Source organism: Sphaerodactylus townsendi, unplaced genomic scaffold (genome assembly GCF_021028975.2).
Source record: "Sphaerodactylus townsendi isolate TG3544 unplaced genomic scaffold, MPM_Stown_v2.3 scaffold_18, whole genome shotgun sequence".
NCBI lineage: Eukaryota > Metazoa > Chordata > Lepidosauria > Squamata > Sphaerodactylidae > Sphaerodactylus > Sphaerodactylus townsendi.
In genome coordinates this window covers 2,976,415-2,992,973 of record NW_025950341.1, presented here as the reverse complement: position 1 = coordinate 2,992,973, position 16,559 = coordinate 2,976,415, and the positions used below count along the sequence as shown (strand labels likewise).

Sequence of the window (16,559 nt, the reverse complement as noted above, 5' to 3'; positions counted from 1 at the left end):
ATTTCCCCTCCATTATTAATTGATGTGCACATTGCTAAAGTAGAAAGGTTGTATTTTTAATTCCCACCTAGAGTGTGAGGCATGGCTGCACCCAGGGTTTATTCAAGATGTAGGATTGTTTTGAGTTCTGTTTCTTTAATCATAAATGCAAGTAGCATGATTTTCCTTTTGGGTCGACAGTACCTTGCTTAATTCAGAACTTGCATTGAAGGGCTGCAGTCTACTTATTTATACTTTTTAATATCTAGCGACAGCGTTAAGTAAAACACTCATTGTGTTACATAGTTTGTTTTAATTCACAATCCTCTGGTTGAGAAATAGCAAGGGCAGTTTTCACTTTTGATTACTGCTTTCTCAGCTGAACATTTCATTTTTCTAATTGCCAGATATCATTGGAAATAACACACAAATGTGCATTTTTTTTGAAATGGTACAAGTCGAGAAAGTCAATTCATCATTTCATTTATAATGCCAAAATTGCTAGAGTAGTGGATGCACAAAAGTTTTTTCTCCATTGTTTTAGATATATTCTGTCTTTGACCAGGTTTCATTAAAATGTGTTACTCAAATGTTGTTCTAGGTTCTTAATACAAAGAAGCCATGGAAACCCATTTTTCTGTGAGGAGCTGCTTCACAACCTTCACCTAAGCAAAGTCCTTCAGTACCACATACTAGAAGATTATGAAGAAACCGAGGATGGGTGGGACAACCTTTTCAGTAAGTTATTAGCCATAAGTCCTCTCCACGGCAATATTTCCTGAACGGGGTGCTCCAGAGACAAACTGTCAGCGCATGAGGGAGTGTTTCATGTGAGTGTGGTCATACTGATTTTCACATTTGACAGCATCACACTGCACAGTTTGTGCTGCTGCTCAGTTTTAATGCATTGGTTTTCCCCCCAGACCAGGGGTAGGGAACCTGTGGCTCTCCAGATGTTCAGGAACTACAATTCCCATCAGCCTCTGTCAGCATGGCCAATTGGCCATGCTGGTAGGGGCTGATGGGAATTGTAGTTCCTGAACATCTGGAGCGCCGCAGGTTCCCTACGCCTGCCCCAGACCTTACCGACAGTAGATTCTTTGCCATTTTCACCCAAACCTTTCCCTGTTTTTTCTGAAACCACCTTTGTGCCAGCCATTGAGGATGGATGAATCCTGAAATGTTTTTGGAGACTGTGTACATTTTGGTACATAGTCAAAGGTCTTGCCCACAGCCTGTCCACTATCTAACACTCTCCTTTTTTTTAGCAGCAGCTGTTTTATAGCACTGCCTAACACTATGGTTTTGTTCTTGATGTTCATATTCCATTGCATCATCTATTATAAACACAGGCAGTATGGTGAGAACTGTTCACTGACATGCCCTGCTTCTTCTGTACAATTGACTGGCTCTTTTACTGACATACTGTGGGAAGACTCTGAGGTAATTTCCTTCTGGACTAAAGAATATCCAGTCCCGTCCCCCCCCCCCACCCCAGTCTGGTTTCACCTATACACTCTTTATACCCCCACAATCAAATAAATAAGGGACACAAGCTTTCATTAAAGATTGGTAGTGTGAAGCTATGTGCTCCCTAAAGTTATCTTATTTGGGAAAGCTGCTAAAATTAAGGTTGTACTTCTGTGTGAGATAAATAAGGACCTATGCTTCTTAGATTTTTTTACTTGAAAGACAAGACGCAGATGGAGATGAATGATGTATTTAACGGAAAAATAAAAATTAAGGTAAATATGATGTGTAAATAATTTAAATAAAGTAAAGTAAAGCTGGCTCCTAAATAAAGTAAACAACCCTTGAGGAGGAATTAGATTAGGAGCAGCAGTGGCGTAGGAGGTTAAGAGCTCGTGTATCTAATCTGGAGGAACCGGGTTTGATTCCCTGTTCTGCCGCCTGAGCTGTGGAGGCTTATCTGGGGAATTCAGATTAGCCTGTGCACTCCCACACATGCCAGCTGGGTGACCTTGGGCTAGTCACAGCTTTTCGGAGCTCTCTCAGCCCCACTCACCTCACAGGGTGTTTGTTGTGAGGGGGGGAAGGGCAAGGAGATTGTAAGCCCCTTTGAGACTCCTACAGGAGAGAAAGGGGGGATATAAATCCAAACTCCTCCTCCTCCTCCTCCTCCTCCTCCTCCTCTTCTTCTTCTTCTTCTTCTTCTTCTTCTTCTTCTTCTTCTTCTTCTTCTTCTTCTTCTTCTTCTTCTTCTTCTTCTTCTTCTTCTTCTTCTTCTTCTTCTTCTTCTTCTCCTTCTCTGTGCAGAGGTTACCTCAGCAGGTTCAAGGCTGCTCTTTTCTCTCACCAAAACACCTTTCTCTCACAGAATCTACCCTACACACCAGATAGGGATGATGGGCCCTTAGGAAGAGGCCTTTTTGTCACATAAAAATAAACCTTCTTCCCTAAGCCACCCCAAACCCTAACTAAAAAGCCAAATAAATGCTTCACTCGGCTGTTGTTCCTTTCTAAAGCCACAAAATCTTTATACGTTCACCCTTCTTAAGCTGAATCTGGCTCACCATGGGCTCTGATTGGCTGCCATTGCACTAGGCCTAAATCACAAGGATTGGTTCAGAGTCCTGGAAGAGAGACAGGGTTTTAAGGATGATTGCCACACGTACAAACATAGTTCCTGATTCCCCAGGGACCAAGGACCTCCAGAGTAGTTGGAAAGAGAGGGGTAATATAAAATCCCATCTACTGGTACATTGAATTTTCATCCAAGTTTCAGGTTGGGGAAGTGGCATGATACAAATGCAAGCATGAAACTCCTAGTGTATGTCCATAGTTCCTTACCCTCATATAGTGGAAGTAATTGGCCTGGACTGCTCTGAGAATCCCAAGTTTTCACTCCCCAGGCCTCTAGGCAAAAAGCACTTCACCCTAACTCCCCCAACTAAATTCAGAGAACACCGAAGCAAACATTGCACGTGGAGCCAGACTATGCAAAACAGGATGGCTTGCACAATTGTTTGTAACAGTGAGTTTATAGAACAGAATTTGGGAACTCTTTTGGCACAGCATGCACCCTGACCCTGATAATTGTTTATTTGCTATTTATTTCCCATAGCTATGATCTCACATAACACTCTCATGAGTCAAAAGAGTAGTCCATTGTTAAGGTACGTGCCCCCAGCTACACCTGGGGGTTTTGCCAGATAAACTGAAAGGTTGTTACTGCACTGCTTTGTCCTTTTCCTCCTCTGTAAAGCTTCTGCTCTTCTGAAGTCTCAAGGTTCCAGATCCGATGAAGACGGTGAGTCCGACCAGTACATTTGCACCATCAAGCAGAATGTGAAGCTGCACAACATTATGCTTCCCCCGACATTAAAAGGTGAGGAAAATTTGTGTGAAATCCTACTTTCCTAAGCCAGTTAAGCCACAGTTGTATTTGGAGGACCAGAGAACAAGAAGCCATTAATTCGACAGACGCCAAAGCATGGAGAAGGTGTTGCTTCATTTCACAGGAGGACTTAATGGGTCGATGTCATTTCAACGGCAACACTGAGTTCTGTGAAATGTTCTGCTTTAAAGCCTCCCAAGTTGGTGGCCCTCACCAAATCCTGGGGCAGAGAGTTCCACAGTTTAACTGTGCAGAATGAAAACAACAGAATGAAAACAAGCCACAAAACCCCTCAACGTAAAATCAAGCCAGGACATAAGACAACATTCAGAAGCTTAAAATGATAGTTGTACATCTGTCATTTGCTGAGAAGTACATCATAAACACACCTTTAAAAGATTGAACTCCCCATTTAAAAGCCTGGATTCAAGTATTTTATCCTGAAGTCTAAAATAGTAGGTGCCAGGCAAACCTCACATTCCAAAGGTGAGGTGCCATCACTGAGAAAACCCTGTCTCTGGTTGCACCCACGTCATCTCTGCAGGTGGGAGTACAGAGATCCAGGATTGAGAAAAGGATCTTAACTGGCAGGCTGGACAGAAAATGGAGTCTTAGATCATCCATCTCCTTCAATACCTTACAGAATAATTTTGTTCAGAGCTCAGTCTAAGGATGGAAAGGTGCATTTGTACTGAATAAGGTGGGAGTGCTTGGAAATCATATCCAGGAGACTGGGATGTTAAAAACGCCCAGGAGCAAGCCAAGCTACATAGTTTCTGGACTACAGCAAGGCAGCTCTTCAGGGGCCACCCAGTCAGCAGCACTGATTATGGAAATCAGCTCACCCATTGCCTCCTTCCAGTCGGTGACAATGCAGGAGGCAATGGGCTAGCAGATAGAAATCAGGGCTGCTGGTAGGTCTCAGCCAAGCAGCCCTTGTGGCACTGGTGAAATTCCTGGGGCTTAACTCTGCTTGTGGCCACACATGGCCCTCCAAGACAGTGGCCTGCCAGGAACGATCCCAGTAAGTTAAATGGGCAGTACACCCCTGACCAGATCTATTCTAAAAATGCAATCTAAATTGTTCCTGCTGAAGGTGGCTGATATAGTTTGATGGTGTCCCTTGTAGTAAATTTGGACTCCACATAACAAAAACAGAACACCAGTATCTCTAGACAAGTGATTCAGCTGTTTTCTCGATGATGATTGATGCTATCTATATAACCTGATGATTTTTCTGTTCCCATATGGCATTAAAAAAAAGACCCACGCATGTTTGGAACAGTGGTGCCAAAATTCTGGTATGTTCTTTAGACTCACAGGTGCTTTTATGTCTGCATAGCTTGATGTGACTTGCTTCTGCATAGGGATTGCTCTGGCCGAATTAGACAACATAAGCCCTTCAGAGCAGATGGTGGTGAAATGTGCAGCTATCATTGGAGTGACTTTTAGCACAGAGTTGCTCCTCCACATCCTTCCTGAATGGACCAAGGTGAAGATGAACCAGACACTAGCAACCCTGGTGGAATTGAATATCTTTGAGTGTTTTTCTGAAAGAAAAACGCAGGAAACTACCACAAAATGGGATATATTCTCACGGGATCTTTACAACTTCTCCTTTATTGCTTCTGCATCTAAAACAGGTAGGTGCATTCTTAGTAAATCATATGAATCAGTAGGCCTGCACACAGGGACAGTCCCCCAATGTGTGTTTTCCCTCAAGCCCTCAATGAACAGCAGTTACAGGCATGTGCAACTCTGTTTTGTTGCTTTTAGCCTCTTATCACAGTAGATTTCTTAAGAGAGGGATGTAGCGGCTTGACAGAATAAAATATTGTGTCCAAATGCCGTCTTGTCTTTCAGATCTTTCAGAAATCATTGCCAGTCAGATTAGGCGAGAGGAGGCAGTGATGCATTGCAAACACATGAATTTCTGCACACCTCTGTTGAAAGAAACAGCCTATGAACTTTGGCTCAATAGCCAGAAAAGAGCATTGCACCTCAAGTGTGCCAGTTACTTGGAATCTGATGCTCACCAGTGCAAGTACTGTGGGGAAAGGAATTTCATTGCCTTCCACCGCAGTGCTGTGGATGAACTACTGGGGAAAATAGATGAACGGGAGGTAATAGATGAGCCAGAGGACACTCTGAGTGAGGTTGCTTCACAACTTGTTTGTACCACGCTGTCAATAATAGGTAAAGTAAAGTTCTTCACTTCCACTAGTCTGTGGTTATATGAGGGTGCCCTTGGTCATAGAGTGCTGGAAAAACCCAAAATGAGGAGGGGGAGAAAGTTTTTGACTGTTACCAGTGGCAGGTAATTTGGGAACAATTGATGTTGCTCACCTAATGACACTCACCTGTGACTGTGGTAAGGAGCTGAGGGATTGTGGACAAAGAATGAAAGCTCTGAAGGAAAGTGAACCCTTTCCTCCTTTCCCTGAGATAGTGGTTCATTATACATGGAATGCTTACCTTGGGTCTCTTCGCTGCACAGTGTGTGTCGCCTCACATTTTTCGGTTAACAGAGGAGGATGCCCACAGCCTCCAGTGCCGTTTATCTACTGAACTCTATCCAGCCTCTGCTTCTCCTGGTTCTCTTTGCGCCACCCATCAACTTAGCCGTAAAGGCACAGTTCTCATCATACCCACTAGTCTTAAGACAAGAGCTGATATTCTCTCCTCCTCCCTTCCCCAGCTCTGTCTCTCTTCCTGCTGCTGCTGCCGCAAGAGGAGAGAGAGGCTTGTTTTATAATAGACTCTTATTTGAAATAAAGTTCTAAAAAGCCCTCCCAATCCTTGGGGAGGGTGGAAGCAGAGCAGGGGTGGTGGGATGGAGCCAAAAATACACCCTGATTGTGCTGTTCCATGCAAAAGTCAACTCTCTGTTATTATTGATATATCGATATGAGCATTTAGAGAACCAGGAAAGAGCTGGCAGCATGGGATGGAGGTGAGGAGGAAAAACAGGAGTGTGAGGGAGTGGGAAGGCTAACTGTGGATGGAGGGAAGATGTCTGGGACAAAACTGCGCTCACTGGCAAATCTCCCCACTCAGTGGCAAAGCAGATTAAAAGTCGTTCTAGAAATGTTCTCACTTGCAGTGGAGAGGATGGAAAGTGAAAGTGAGGCTCCAGGAAATAGATCTGTACAAGGAATCTTGCCATGATGGACATTTGCCCCCACCACTCAGCAGACCCCTTGTGCATAATTGACCAGTGATACTGAAGGGTGAAGGCTGAATGATCAAAGGGTAGTAAGGTTTCTTGTCATTGGGGACTCAGGCAGAACACAGAGTTCATCATCATGGCAGTCCCACTGCCAAATGCAGAAAAGATTTCCCAAAACTTTATAGTAGCCTAAGAGTGCCCTTTTCCTCCCTTTGGCAATTAACTGCCAAAATGATCACATTACCAAGAGGAGGGTCATTACTCCCGCTGCCATATAAAGAGGCTCTCCTACTGTTCTGTTTTTCCTCACCTCATTTTGAGGCCAAGGAGACTTGTTTTTTTCATCAATAGTGATGAGTAAATTACACTTAAAGAAGAAATGTTTATCTAGTGATGGATAAACTACATTTAAAGAAGAAATGTCTTTGCACTACCCAGTTTGACCAGATAAAAATGCACATTATATTGCCGCAAAATTATAGCTAAGCAACTCAGGTTAGAAATTTAAAATTGGAAATTTAAAATTGGAAATTTAAATGGAAATTTTAAAACTCATATAAAACCATAAAATCAGTTTCTCAATTGTCAAACAACATCAGCCAATGACTAGAGTTTGCATGGGAAAGACTTTGTCCCATGAGGCCCCTGTGTCTGCACAGAAGACCACTGGAAGAACAACAGTTACTGCTACATAAAACTTCGTTTCACTGAGAAGTAAAAGTTCATAACACAGCAGAGTAGCTAAGCACATCCCCTGTTTCTCATCTAAAATACCAGTGGAGTAATTATCAAAATACAACACTCTGCCCTATTAATAAATTATTTGTCTTCTAAAGCCCAGCAGGGATGCGGAATTTTTCAAATTCAGTTTTCAGGAAGGGCCTGTCTGTGCCTGTCTTCTGGATTAGTTGGCTCTCCAATACTGTTTTGGATTTTTTTTTTGCCCACTGTTTTTTGTGGGAGCTCCTTCCTCGGGGGTGGAATGACTGGCTGCCAAAAAAAAACCAACAGCAAATTGCAAGGCATTTTGTCCTTCCTGTCCACTAAAGACTCTCCCTAGCCAGTTTCAAGCAAATTGAACCACACCAGCAAAATCCCCATGGATTTTTTCAGTCATCAACATTGCCTGAAAGTTAATATTGAAAGCTTCAAGTAAAGGTGACAGAGCTGATCCAATTGCTGCTGCTTCTTTCTGTCTGCACCTGAACTCTTAACATCACAAGCTCTTGATGATTCACCTGTGCTTTTTTGTATCTGTGCCTGAAGGTTAACATTGCAGGCTCTAAGTGAAATTGACCAAGCTGATCCAATCGCCCCTACTTCTTATCTCTGTCTCAGTATTTCACTGTTAGTTCAATATGACAAAGGGAGAAAAATAGAAAAAAAATTCCTTTAGAAAATGAAGGATGAGGGGGAGGAGAAAATTGCTGAAGGGGAGATTGGGCATGGGGTGTGAGGTTAAAGTAGATACAGAATGTCATGGACTCCAACACCCATGGAAAAGGCAAGGAGCTCTTCAGGATTTTAGCCTTTTATTGTGGCAAGAGGAAGGTTAGCATAGCACTGACCTCAGAGGCGTACCAGCAGAAAATGGAGCCCAGGGCAAGACCTGCTTTTTCTGCCCTCCCCTTCCCCTCTGAGGCAGCTTGCAGGTGCAGGAGATGCCCCAAGATCCTGCAGCCAAGGAGGCATGTATTAGGGACTTGCCAGGAGCCAGTCAGCCAGAGAAACACGGGGGACACGGCGGCGCATGGCAGAGAGGTGCTGCTTAGCCCCATTCGCTGGGACCATCCTACTGTAAGATCTTCGGAGCAAAAGCTGCAATTCAGACTCTCCCTCTCAACTACTTTAACGGGATGGAGGCAACAGACTGGGTACGAACCACACAGCTCTAAACTCGGGTTTTCAAGCTGCATCACGTTTGAACACAACTCTGCATGACAGAACCACCCATGTCTCTGAAGAGGGCCAGGCTGTGCTCGCCCAGGGCACTTATTTATTTATTTATTTATTTATTTATTTATTTATTTATTTATTTATTTATTTATTGTTTAGATTTGTAGACCGCCCCATCCCCACTTAGGCACTTGGCCAAGCCCACCTGCAGGAAGAGCTGGGCCAGGCACATTGTCTCACTATGGAACAGGGAGCTCATCGCCAAGGGGAGCCGGAGGAGAGGCGGCAGCAGCGGCTTCACTAGCCTTCCAGTCACCTTGCTGCCTGGATCATGGACAGGTTCCAAATTTGGGGCCTGGCAGGGTCATCCATGGGCTGTACCAGCCGCCAACACTTCCCGCTCCCAGCTCCCACTTCCCGCTCCCAACACTTCCTGCTGCCCCCCAGCTCCACCTCCACCTGCTGCCTCCCTTCCTCGTTTGTTGGGGGGTGGGGGGTTGCAACTTTGCCCATTGTGGCCCCAGGACAGGGCTGCTATGGCCAGCAGAGTGGGGAGTGCCGGACAGGGGCACCTCTCTACCGGAGGGGTGTGTGGGGGATTTGCATCCCGCCATGTGATCAAATGGGTGACACTCGGGAACATGTGATACCACATGTCCCTCTGGCTGGTACGCCCCTGACTGACCAGGAGGGAGGGAGGGGTGGGGGAAGATGGCTGACCAAGGGCTGAAGGGGAAGTTGGGCACCTACATGGGGACATGAATAAGGGTTGGGTGTTTGAAGGGGCAGGAAAATAAACACCAATCACATACTCAAGGAAATATGGCATAGAAATGGGATAACATTGCAGTAAGAGTATTTGTGACAACAGAGGAAAAAGTAGGTAGAAATGTTTCTGCAACCAAACCAGTCAAAAAGCATACCGAAGTCTAATGATAAAACATAGCATCTGGCGACAGGAAACATTGTAAAAGACTCATGCAGAAATACCTTTGTTTAGGGATGCACTATGAGGTTATAACAAAAATTGAGTCAGTCAGAATAAGATTTTTTAATAATACGAATAAAACTGTAGTAAAAGATAATAATTCAAGTGGGATTCTGAAATGTCTGGAATTTGGGGGCAGTTTTCTTCTTGTTTATTGAATGTGTTAGGCAGTTTGCATTGCATTGTTTTCTAGTAGTCCAGTTTGTAATCCAGTTTTTGGTTTGCATTGTTTGCAGTATGTATTACTTAGTTTTTACTGAATTGTTTGTATTGTTATTGCTCTGATTTCTCATGTTATAATCCACCTTGACTCACTGACTACAGATGAAGTAGGTCAAAAAATAAGTTCCTTAAAATTCTGACCTGCACCTTCCTGACACTTTGAAGCAAAGGCATAGCCATTGTGGTTATGCGGCACATGCAGTGGTGGGATTTTAAAAACAGGTTCCAATGGTGGTGGGATTCAAACAGTGGCGCTGCTGCACACACGCACCTCCAGTCCCTATTGGGCAGGGAGGTTGCTTTAGTAACCCCTTCTCGGCACTCAGAAAAAATTAGTAACCACTTCTAAAGTGGTGAGAACTGGTTGGATCCCACCTCTGGGCACATGTCATATAACATAAAGGTTAGCCCTGAAAGGCAAGGGAAAGAGAACGTTTATGCCTTGTGACCTATAAAGTTGTGAAATGCTCAGATTGGCATCTCTTTCTGCTTGACAGGACCAGATGACAATGGCACCCTGAGTGCTGCTTTTACTTCAGAGGAACTATCAGAGTCGAAGGTGCCAGATACTATCCCCAAGTCAAGTGAAGGTAAATCTCGCTTTTTGAAAGGACGCCAGAACCACATGACTAGAGGATGACTAGCTCTGCTGGCGCAAGCGTCAAGTGGTTAGGGGGAAAGTGAAGAATCAGGTGTTGACAGCTTAATTGTGGGGGGGGGGGGGGGCTAAACAGCATTGTTTTGGGATTCCCCATGATGAAGGAAAATGTGAAGCTCCTGATGACTGCACTGACCTTGAGAATTTCCAACCACTTAGGCTATGGCACCTGTTACATTATTTAAAAGCTGCAATTCACAACCCCAGTGGCAAAGAGAGGGAGGGAGGGAGAGAGAGAGAGAGAGAGAGAGAGAGAGAGGGGGGGGGGGGCTTGTCTTGTCTAACTGCAGTGCAGAGACTGGTGCTATCATTGTCTTGTGGATTCCATAGGTGGCTTCCTGTTTCTTACTTGTATGGGTGTGCTCAAGGGAGGGCTGCATATTCAAGAGAGCATGGCCCCAGTCAGCTCTGGAGCACCGATTTGCTTTTACTGTCCTGATCATGAGAAGAGAAAGCTAGGTATAATGGAAGGAACAGGAAAGAAGAAAGACTAGTCACTTTCAACCATGTCAGTTGTAGTGATGACTGAGCACAGACGACTTCAAAAGGGGGTTAGACAGATTCTTGAAGGAATAGGCCTAACAGTGGCTATTAGCCATGATGACTACCCTCCATATTTTAAGGCACTAAATCTCTGAATAGCAGTGCTCAGAGGCAACATCTGGGGAAGATCTTGGCTGGCGTGCCCTGTTTATTGGTCTTCTGGGGCAACTCTTTGTGTGAAAGATAATGCTGGACTAGATCCAGTAGGGTTCTTCTGTTGTTATGTCAGCAGTGTACTGCCATAGTAAAGCAGAAGATATGACTGTCCATGGTTTGGCCAAAAGAGAATTCCCAGTTCCCTCTGAATTAGCACTGAAAGTTTTGTAGCATATTTTTTTCAGAATCTAGAGAGGTAGCCATGTCAGTCTATTGCAGCAATAATAAACAGGTGGCAACTTAGAAATGAACAATATTTTATTCCAGCCTAAAAATTTGTAGACTACAACCTTCTTCTTCAGATGCAGTGAATCAGATGGAGGAAAATTAAAAACAAAAAGCAGGGTCAAAGGTCCAGGAAATGCAGCTTATATAATTCCATTTTTTCTGTGGTTCATGAATTTCCCAGCCTTTTGACCATGCTGTTTGTTTCTTTCCTCACTTCTTACGTAAAAGGTTTGCATTATGTGAATCTGTTAATTGGAACTGATTGAGTAGGCTGTAGTTTTTGAGGTGCAACATAACTCCTGTTTAAAAATTTTACGTGTTCACCTAACAAAGTACAATGCTTGCAAGCTGGAAATGGGTCCCCAAGCTGCTTCTAGCCATGCCTGGGGTGGGACAGGGCGGGGCGGGGTGTGGAGGAGGTCACTGTACTTGATATGTCTTTCTCTCCCTCAGAGGGAGGGACATTTCCAGTTGGAGGAATGCTCAGGGAGTTAACTTTCATCTCCCATGCAGAACTTTGCTGTCCGAGGGTGGAATTCCCTGAGCAACTTTCTTATTCAGAGATCACACCACACTTTGGCTGGGTTAAATCAATTGACCATAGCCATTCTTTATTAAACATACAGAAGTGTGAGGCCAAGCAGGGATCTCGATCTGGACAATTGAACATCACAGCAAAGCTCCTGCGGGCGGACGCTCCTGGCAGGGGCTCCACTGTTGGAATCTGCTGGGCGGACGCTCCTGGCAAGAGGTGCTTCCCAGATGCCCTGTTCGGCAGGGCAGTTGCCTCTTGCCACTGTCTATCATTCCCGAGGGGAGGGGTTAGCTCCCTAGCTCCCCTCCCCTGGCCCTTCCAGATCAATACCCATGTGCTAAAACCGCCACAAGAGCAACGGGGCCAACCCTCGGCTCCCACCAAACACTTCTCACATCCCCAGCCATTCTTTCAATGTTGCTTGTATGCTACCCAGCCACAGATCCATGCCCTGCTCAGACAGGTGGACGCCTCCCTATACAGGGCTGGGTCCCGGTGGGATATGCCTGTGTGGGCTATGCACCTGCCTCCCGCTGCCTGCGCGGACCAGGACACCACCCTGCAGGTCTTCCTTCTGGCCGCATCCACCTGTCCTGGTGATCGTACCCCGCGCCAGACTCTCCGTTCCAGCAGCTGCGACCAGAAGACTGTGGCACCTGGTAAGAGCAGGGGAACCGCCCCCAGGCTCACCAGCATGTCATGGAGGAGCTGTATGCGCTTCGACTCGGGTAAGTCATTCTCTCCCAGCTGGATGATGACGGTGTGTGGCGAGCTGTGGTGCTGCCGTGCATCACGCAGGAGCTGCAGCAGTGAAGCCCAGCGCATGCCTCTAACACCCAGCCAGTGGATGACTGCCCTGGCTGTAGACCCAGTGAGTCTCCCCAGCCAGAGGTGGCTGCGTACCAAGTTGCTCAGTGCACGATGCTGTGGCTCACGATCCAGACCCATCGCCCCGTGGGACCTGGGGGAACTGAGAAAGCAAAAAGTCATTGTGTGGGGAAGGGGCGCACGTAGGATTATGCGGAATGCATGGCTGCGAACATCAAGACCAGCAACAAACAGTACTTCAAGTACATAAAAAGTAGGAAGCCAGCTAGGGAAGCGGTAGGTTAGATGACAAAGGAACAAAAGGTGTGCTAAAAGATGGCAGGTAGATTGCAGAGAAGCTGAATGAATTCTTTGCAGCTGTCTTCACCCAAGAGGAGGTGAGGAAAATTCCTGCACCTGAACCAAGCTTCTTAGGAGGTGAATCTGAGGAACTAGTGAAGATAGTGGTAGACAAGGAAGAAGTTCTGGCAGCCATTGATAAACTGAATGCTACCAAATCCCCTGGCCCAGATTGCATTCACCCAAGAGTTCTTAAAGAGCTCAAGCATGAAATTGCTGATCTTCTCACTTTAACATGCAACTTATCCCTGAAATCAGCCTCCATCCCTGAAGACTGGAAGATGGCCAATGTCACACCAATCTTTAAGAAAGGATCTAGGGGGGACCCAGGAAATTACAGGCCAGTAAGTTTGACATCTGTTTCTGGTAAATTAGTAGAATCTATCTGTCATGGAATGATGCTATTGCTACAGCAAAGGGAAGTCACACATGACTGTGAAAAGCATCTTTGCCTTTTGATCTCCTGGAGGGAGGACAGGAAACTATGCAGAGGTGCTAGGATGCAACTTCAAAGGCCTAAGTTACCTTGTGGTCTGAACAGAGTTTTCCTGAGAGGGGGAAAACAAAGGTTTTTGGATTCCATCTTGAGATGTGGTCAGAGAAGGATCTCTGGACCATGGGTTCCCGGAATGGGGACAAAGAACTTCCAAATAAGACTGAATTCAGCTGAGTAATTGCATTTAAGTTTTATTTCTTTGTTTTGAACTTTTACAATAAATAGTTGAGAACTCAGCTGGTTGGAGTTATTGGAGAAAAGGACCCAGGTCTTTACTGAAACAAGCATTGGCTCTCCCAGGCTTGCTTTCATCATACTATCATTAAACATGTAGAAAAGCAAGACCTGCTGAGGAAGAGTCAGCATGGCTTTTGCAGAGGCAAGTCCTGTCTTACAAACTTACTAGAGTTCTTTGAGGGTGTAAACAGATATGTGGGTAAGGGGGAACCAGTGGACATTGTCTACTTGGATTTCCAAAAGGCTTTTGACAAAGTTCCTCACCAGAGACTATTGAGAAAACTCAGCAATGAAGGAATAAGAGGCAAAGTCCTCCTATGGATTAAAAACTGGTTGAGGAACAGGAAGCAAAGGGTGGGTGTAATGGGAAGTTCTCACAATGGAGAGACGTAGGGAGTGGTGTCCCCCAAGGATCCGTTTTGGAACCAGTGCTCTTTAACCTATTCATAATCTTTTGCACTCCAACTCATGCCAGCTGGGTGATCATGGGCTAGTCACAGTTCTTTGGAGCTCTTGCTGCTCCACCCATCTCACAGGGTGTTTATTATGGGGTGAGGGAATGGATAGAGAATTGTAAGTCCCCTTGAGTCTCCTTACAGGAGAGAAAGGTGGGATATACATCCAAACTCTTCTTCCTTACTTATGGATGGTCACAATTACAGTTTGAATGTCACTGCATAAGGAATATGTCATCCCAATCTGTTTTTCACAAAAAAGAACACCAGGTATTCACACCTATATATTCACACATTGAGTGCATTGTAAGCAGCAGCTCACCATGTGCTAGCAGAAGGGTGACTTTTTCTAGCATAAAGTTCACATGGGATTTGTTTCTTTCAATCTTTAGATGACCTGGCCAGAAGTTTGGGTTTTTAGTAAGTCCCCATAGGTACTTTTTAGTAAGAATGCATAGGCACTTTGTAAGTCTGGAAATTTTAAATATTTAATCCCTGTTCCAATCAATGTATTTTATCTACTGTTTCGCTATTATGGTGAGTTGGGATTTTAATTGCTAGTCATTGGCTGCAAACAAATAATAATTATAATATTCAGTTCACGTGAATGCCCTCTTTGTATATACCACAGACTACGTATTACCTTTGATCTGTGTTTCTAGTGGGGTTTTTTTGTACACATATAGTCTATGCTAATGGTACTGTGAAATTGATGTCCTTTTTTCTGTTGTACTGGTCGCTGACTGTAAATAAATGAAAAAAAGATTTGTTTCTTTAAGAAAGAATTTTTTTTAAAAAAAATCATTAAATAAATCCGTACTGTGATGAGAAAAGAGAAAATGGCATTCTAGCAACTATCTAAGCTAGAATGGAGATTGAGAGAGCGCATATGGATCTGACCTATCTTTCTGTCTCTCTATAGTCATCCTCTGAAGTTTGAGCTAAGAGACAGCTCAAAGTCCTTCCCCTCCAATGACTCTGTTATCAATAGAAGTTATACGGATGTTTATAACACTGCATTTTTAGGTAACTAAAGTTCAAAGGGAGAACTGTTCTGAGCGTACTGTTGATTTGTGCTTCTTTTGCAGAACAGTCCTTTAACATCATTTCTAAACGTCCACTTTGGATGCAATCAAGTTCTGGTAAAGATGTTTTATCTCCCCCCTCCCCCCCCCACCTATACATTTGCAAATTCTTTTAACCCTTTTTTTAAAAAATCATACAATCGCATTGCAAGTATCTATGTGCTCTTCTTTCTTTAGCATCGATGGTTACCTCACTGTTCAAGAAAACTGACTTTCCAATGCAAACGAGTAGAAAAGGTGAGCTTATTTTTTCATGTAACATATTTTTACTGAACAAGTAAAAGGGCAGACAATAGGGTGGTATGGGATGGCAGACACATTCCACTCTAAAATTTATAGGAGGGAATGATAAAATTTATGAGAGGGAGTGGTTAAGAGCAGGTGCACTCTAATCTGGAGAACTGGGTTTGATTCTGTTCTCTGCCACTTGAACTGTGGAGGCTTATCTGGTGAACTAGATTAGCTTGTATACTCCAATACATTCCAGCTGGGTGACCTGGGGTTAGTCACACTTCTTTGGAGCTCTCTCAGCCCCACCCACCTTACAGGGTGGTTGTTGGGGGCGGGGAGGGAAGGGAAAGGAGATTGTAAGCCTCTTTGAGTCTCCTACAGGAGAGGAAGGGGGGATATACATCCAAACTCTTCCTCTTCTTCTTCTTTCTACCTCCTCATGAATCACTTATTGGCCATTTGTGCATTTGTGGTCTGCCCCACAGTGACTGTATGTTCCCTTTGGGTCAGATTGTTGGTTGCACACGTTTTCCCCCCTCCTGAACTCACGGCACTGCAGATCAGAGACGCCATGCTGTTTCCAAAAGCCAGCAAAATGTGTTTGGCTTTCTCTGGGCTGTCGCTCCTTTCTGCCCTCCCCTGCCTTTCTCTGCCCACACATTCCTTGGCTGGCATTTTCAGCAAATCTTCTTCTTTTATTTTGATACTTTCAATCAATCACAGGAGCAACAGATTGTTAAAATCACTCCAAAAAGAAAAAGGCAGCAAATAACTTCCTGACAGGGGGCAAGCAAAATGGCAGTTTGGCTCAAAGGAATCATCAGGGCACCTCCTCACATGTAAACTGAGAGATGTGGGGAGACCCCACTCTGGAGCAAACAACCTTGGGGTAAATACTGTATGCTTAAAGGGCTTATCTCCTCACTTTCTTGTCCAACAAAAATAATTCCTGATTGGAGCTGAGGCATCTTAGAGGGGAATTGCTACATGTTAGAGGTACTATCCTCTGACAGGATTCCATGAGGCTCATAGGGCCTCTGAATAATACAGCTAGGTCCATGGGGTGGATCACAAATCTCCTTCCCTATGCCATCTTGTTGAGTGACATTGGGAAAGGCCCACTTTGGACCCATCTGTACTGTGCTATCAGGAAAGT

The 16,559-nt window shown here is 44.6% G+C and overlaps 1 protein-coding gene across 1 annotated transcript in view; it reads left to right on the top strand.

Annotated features, from left to right (window-relative positions):
• The window catches only part of ADCY10 (adenylate cyclase 10), a 75,758-nt gene that overhangs the window by 32,058 nt on the left and 27,141 nt on the right, over nucleotides 1-16,559 (top strand). Inside the window, exons 17-23 of the mRNA XM_048482532.1 lie at nucleotides 581-717; nucleotides 3,206-3,328; nucleotides 4,705-4,980; nucleotides 5,201-5,533; nucleotides 10,110-10,202; nucleotides 15,176-15,229; nucleotides 15,350-15,409. Coding sequence (XP_048338489.1) covers nucleotides 581-717; nucleotides 3,206-3,328; nucleotides 4,705-4,980; nucleotides 5,201-5,533; nucleotides 10,110-10,202; nucleotides 15,176-15,229; nucleotides 15,350-15,409 — 1,076 coding nt within the window. The remainder of the gene's footprint in view (nucleotides 1-580; nucleotides 718-3,205; nucleotides 3,329-4,704; nucleotides 4,981-5,200; nucleotides 5,534-10,109; nucleotides 10,203-15,175; nucleotides 15,230-15,349; nucleotides 15,410-16,559) is intronic.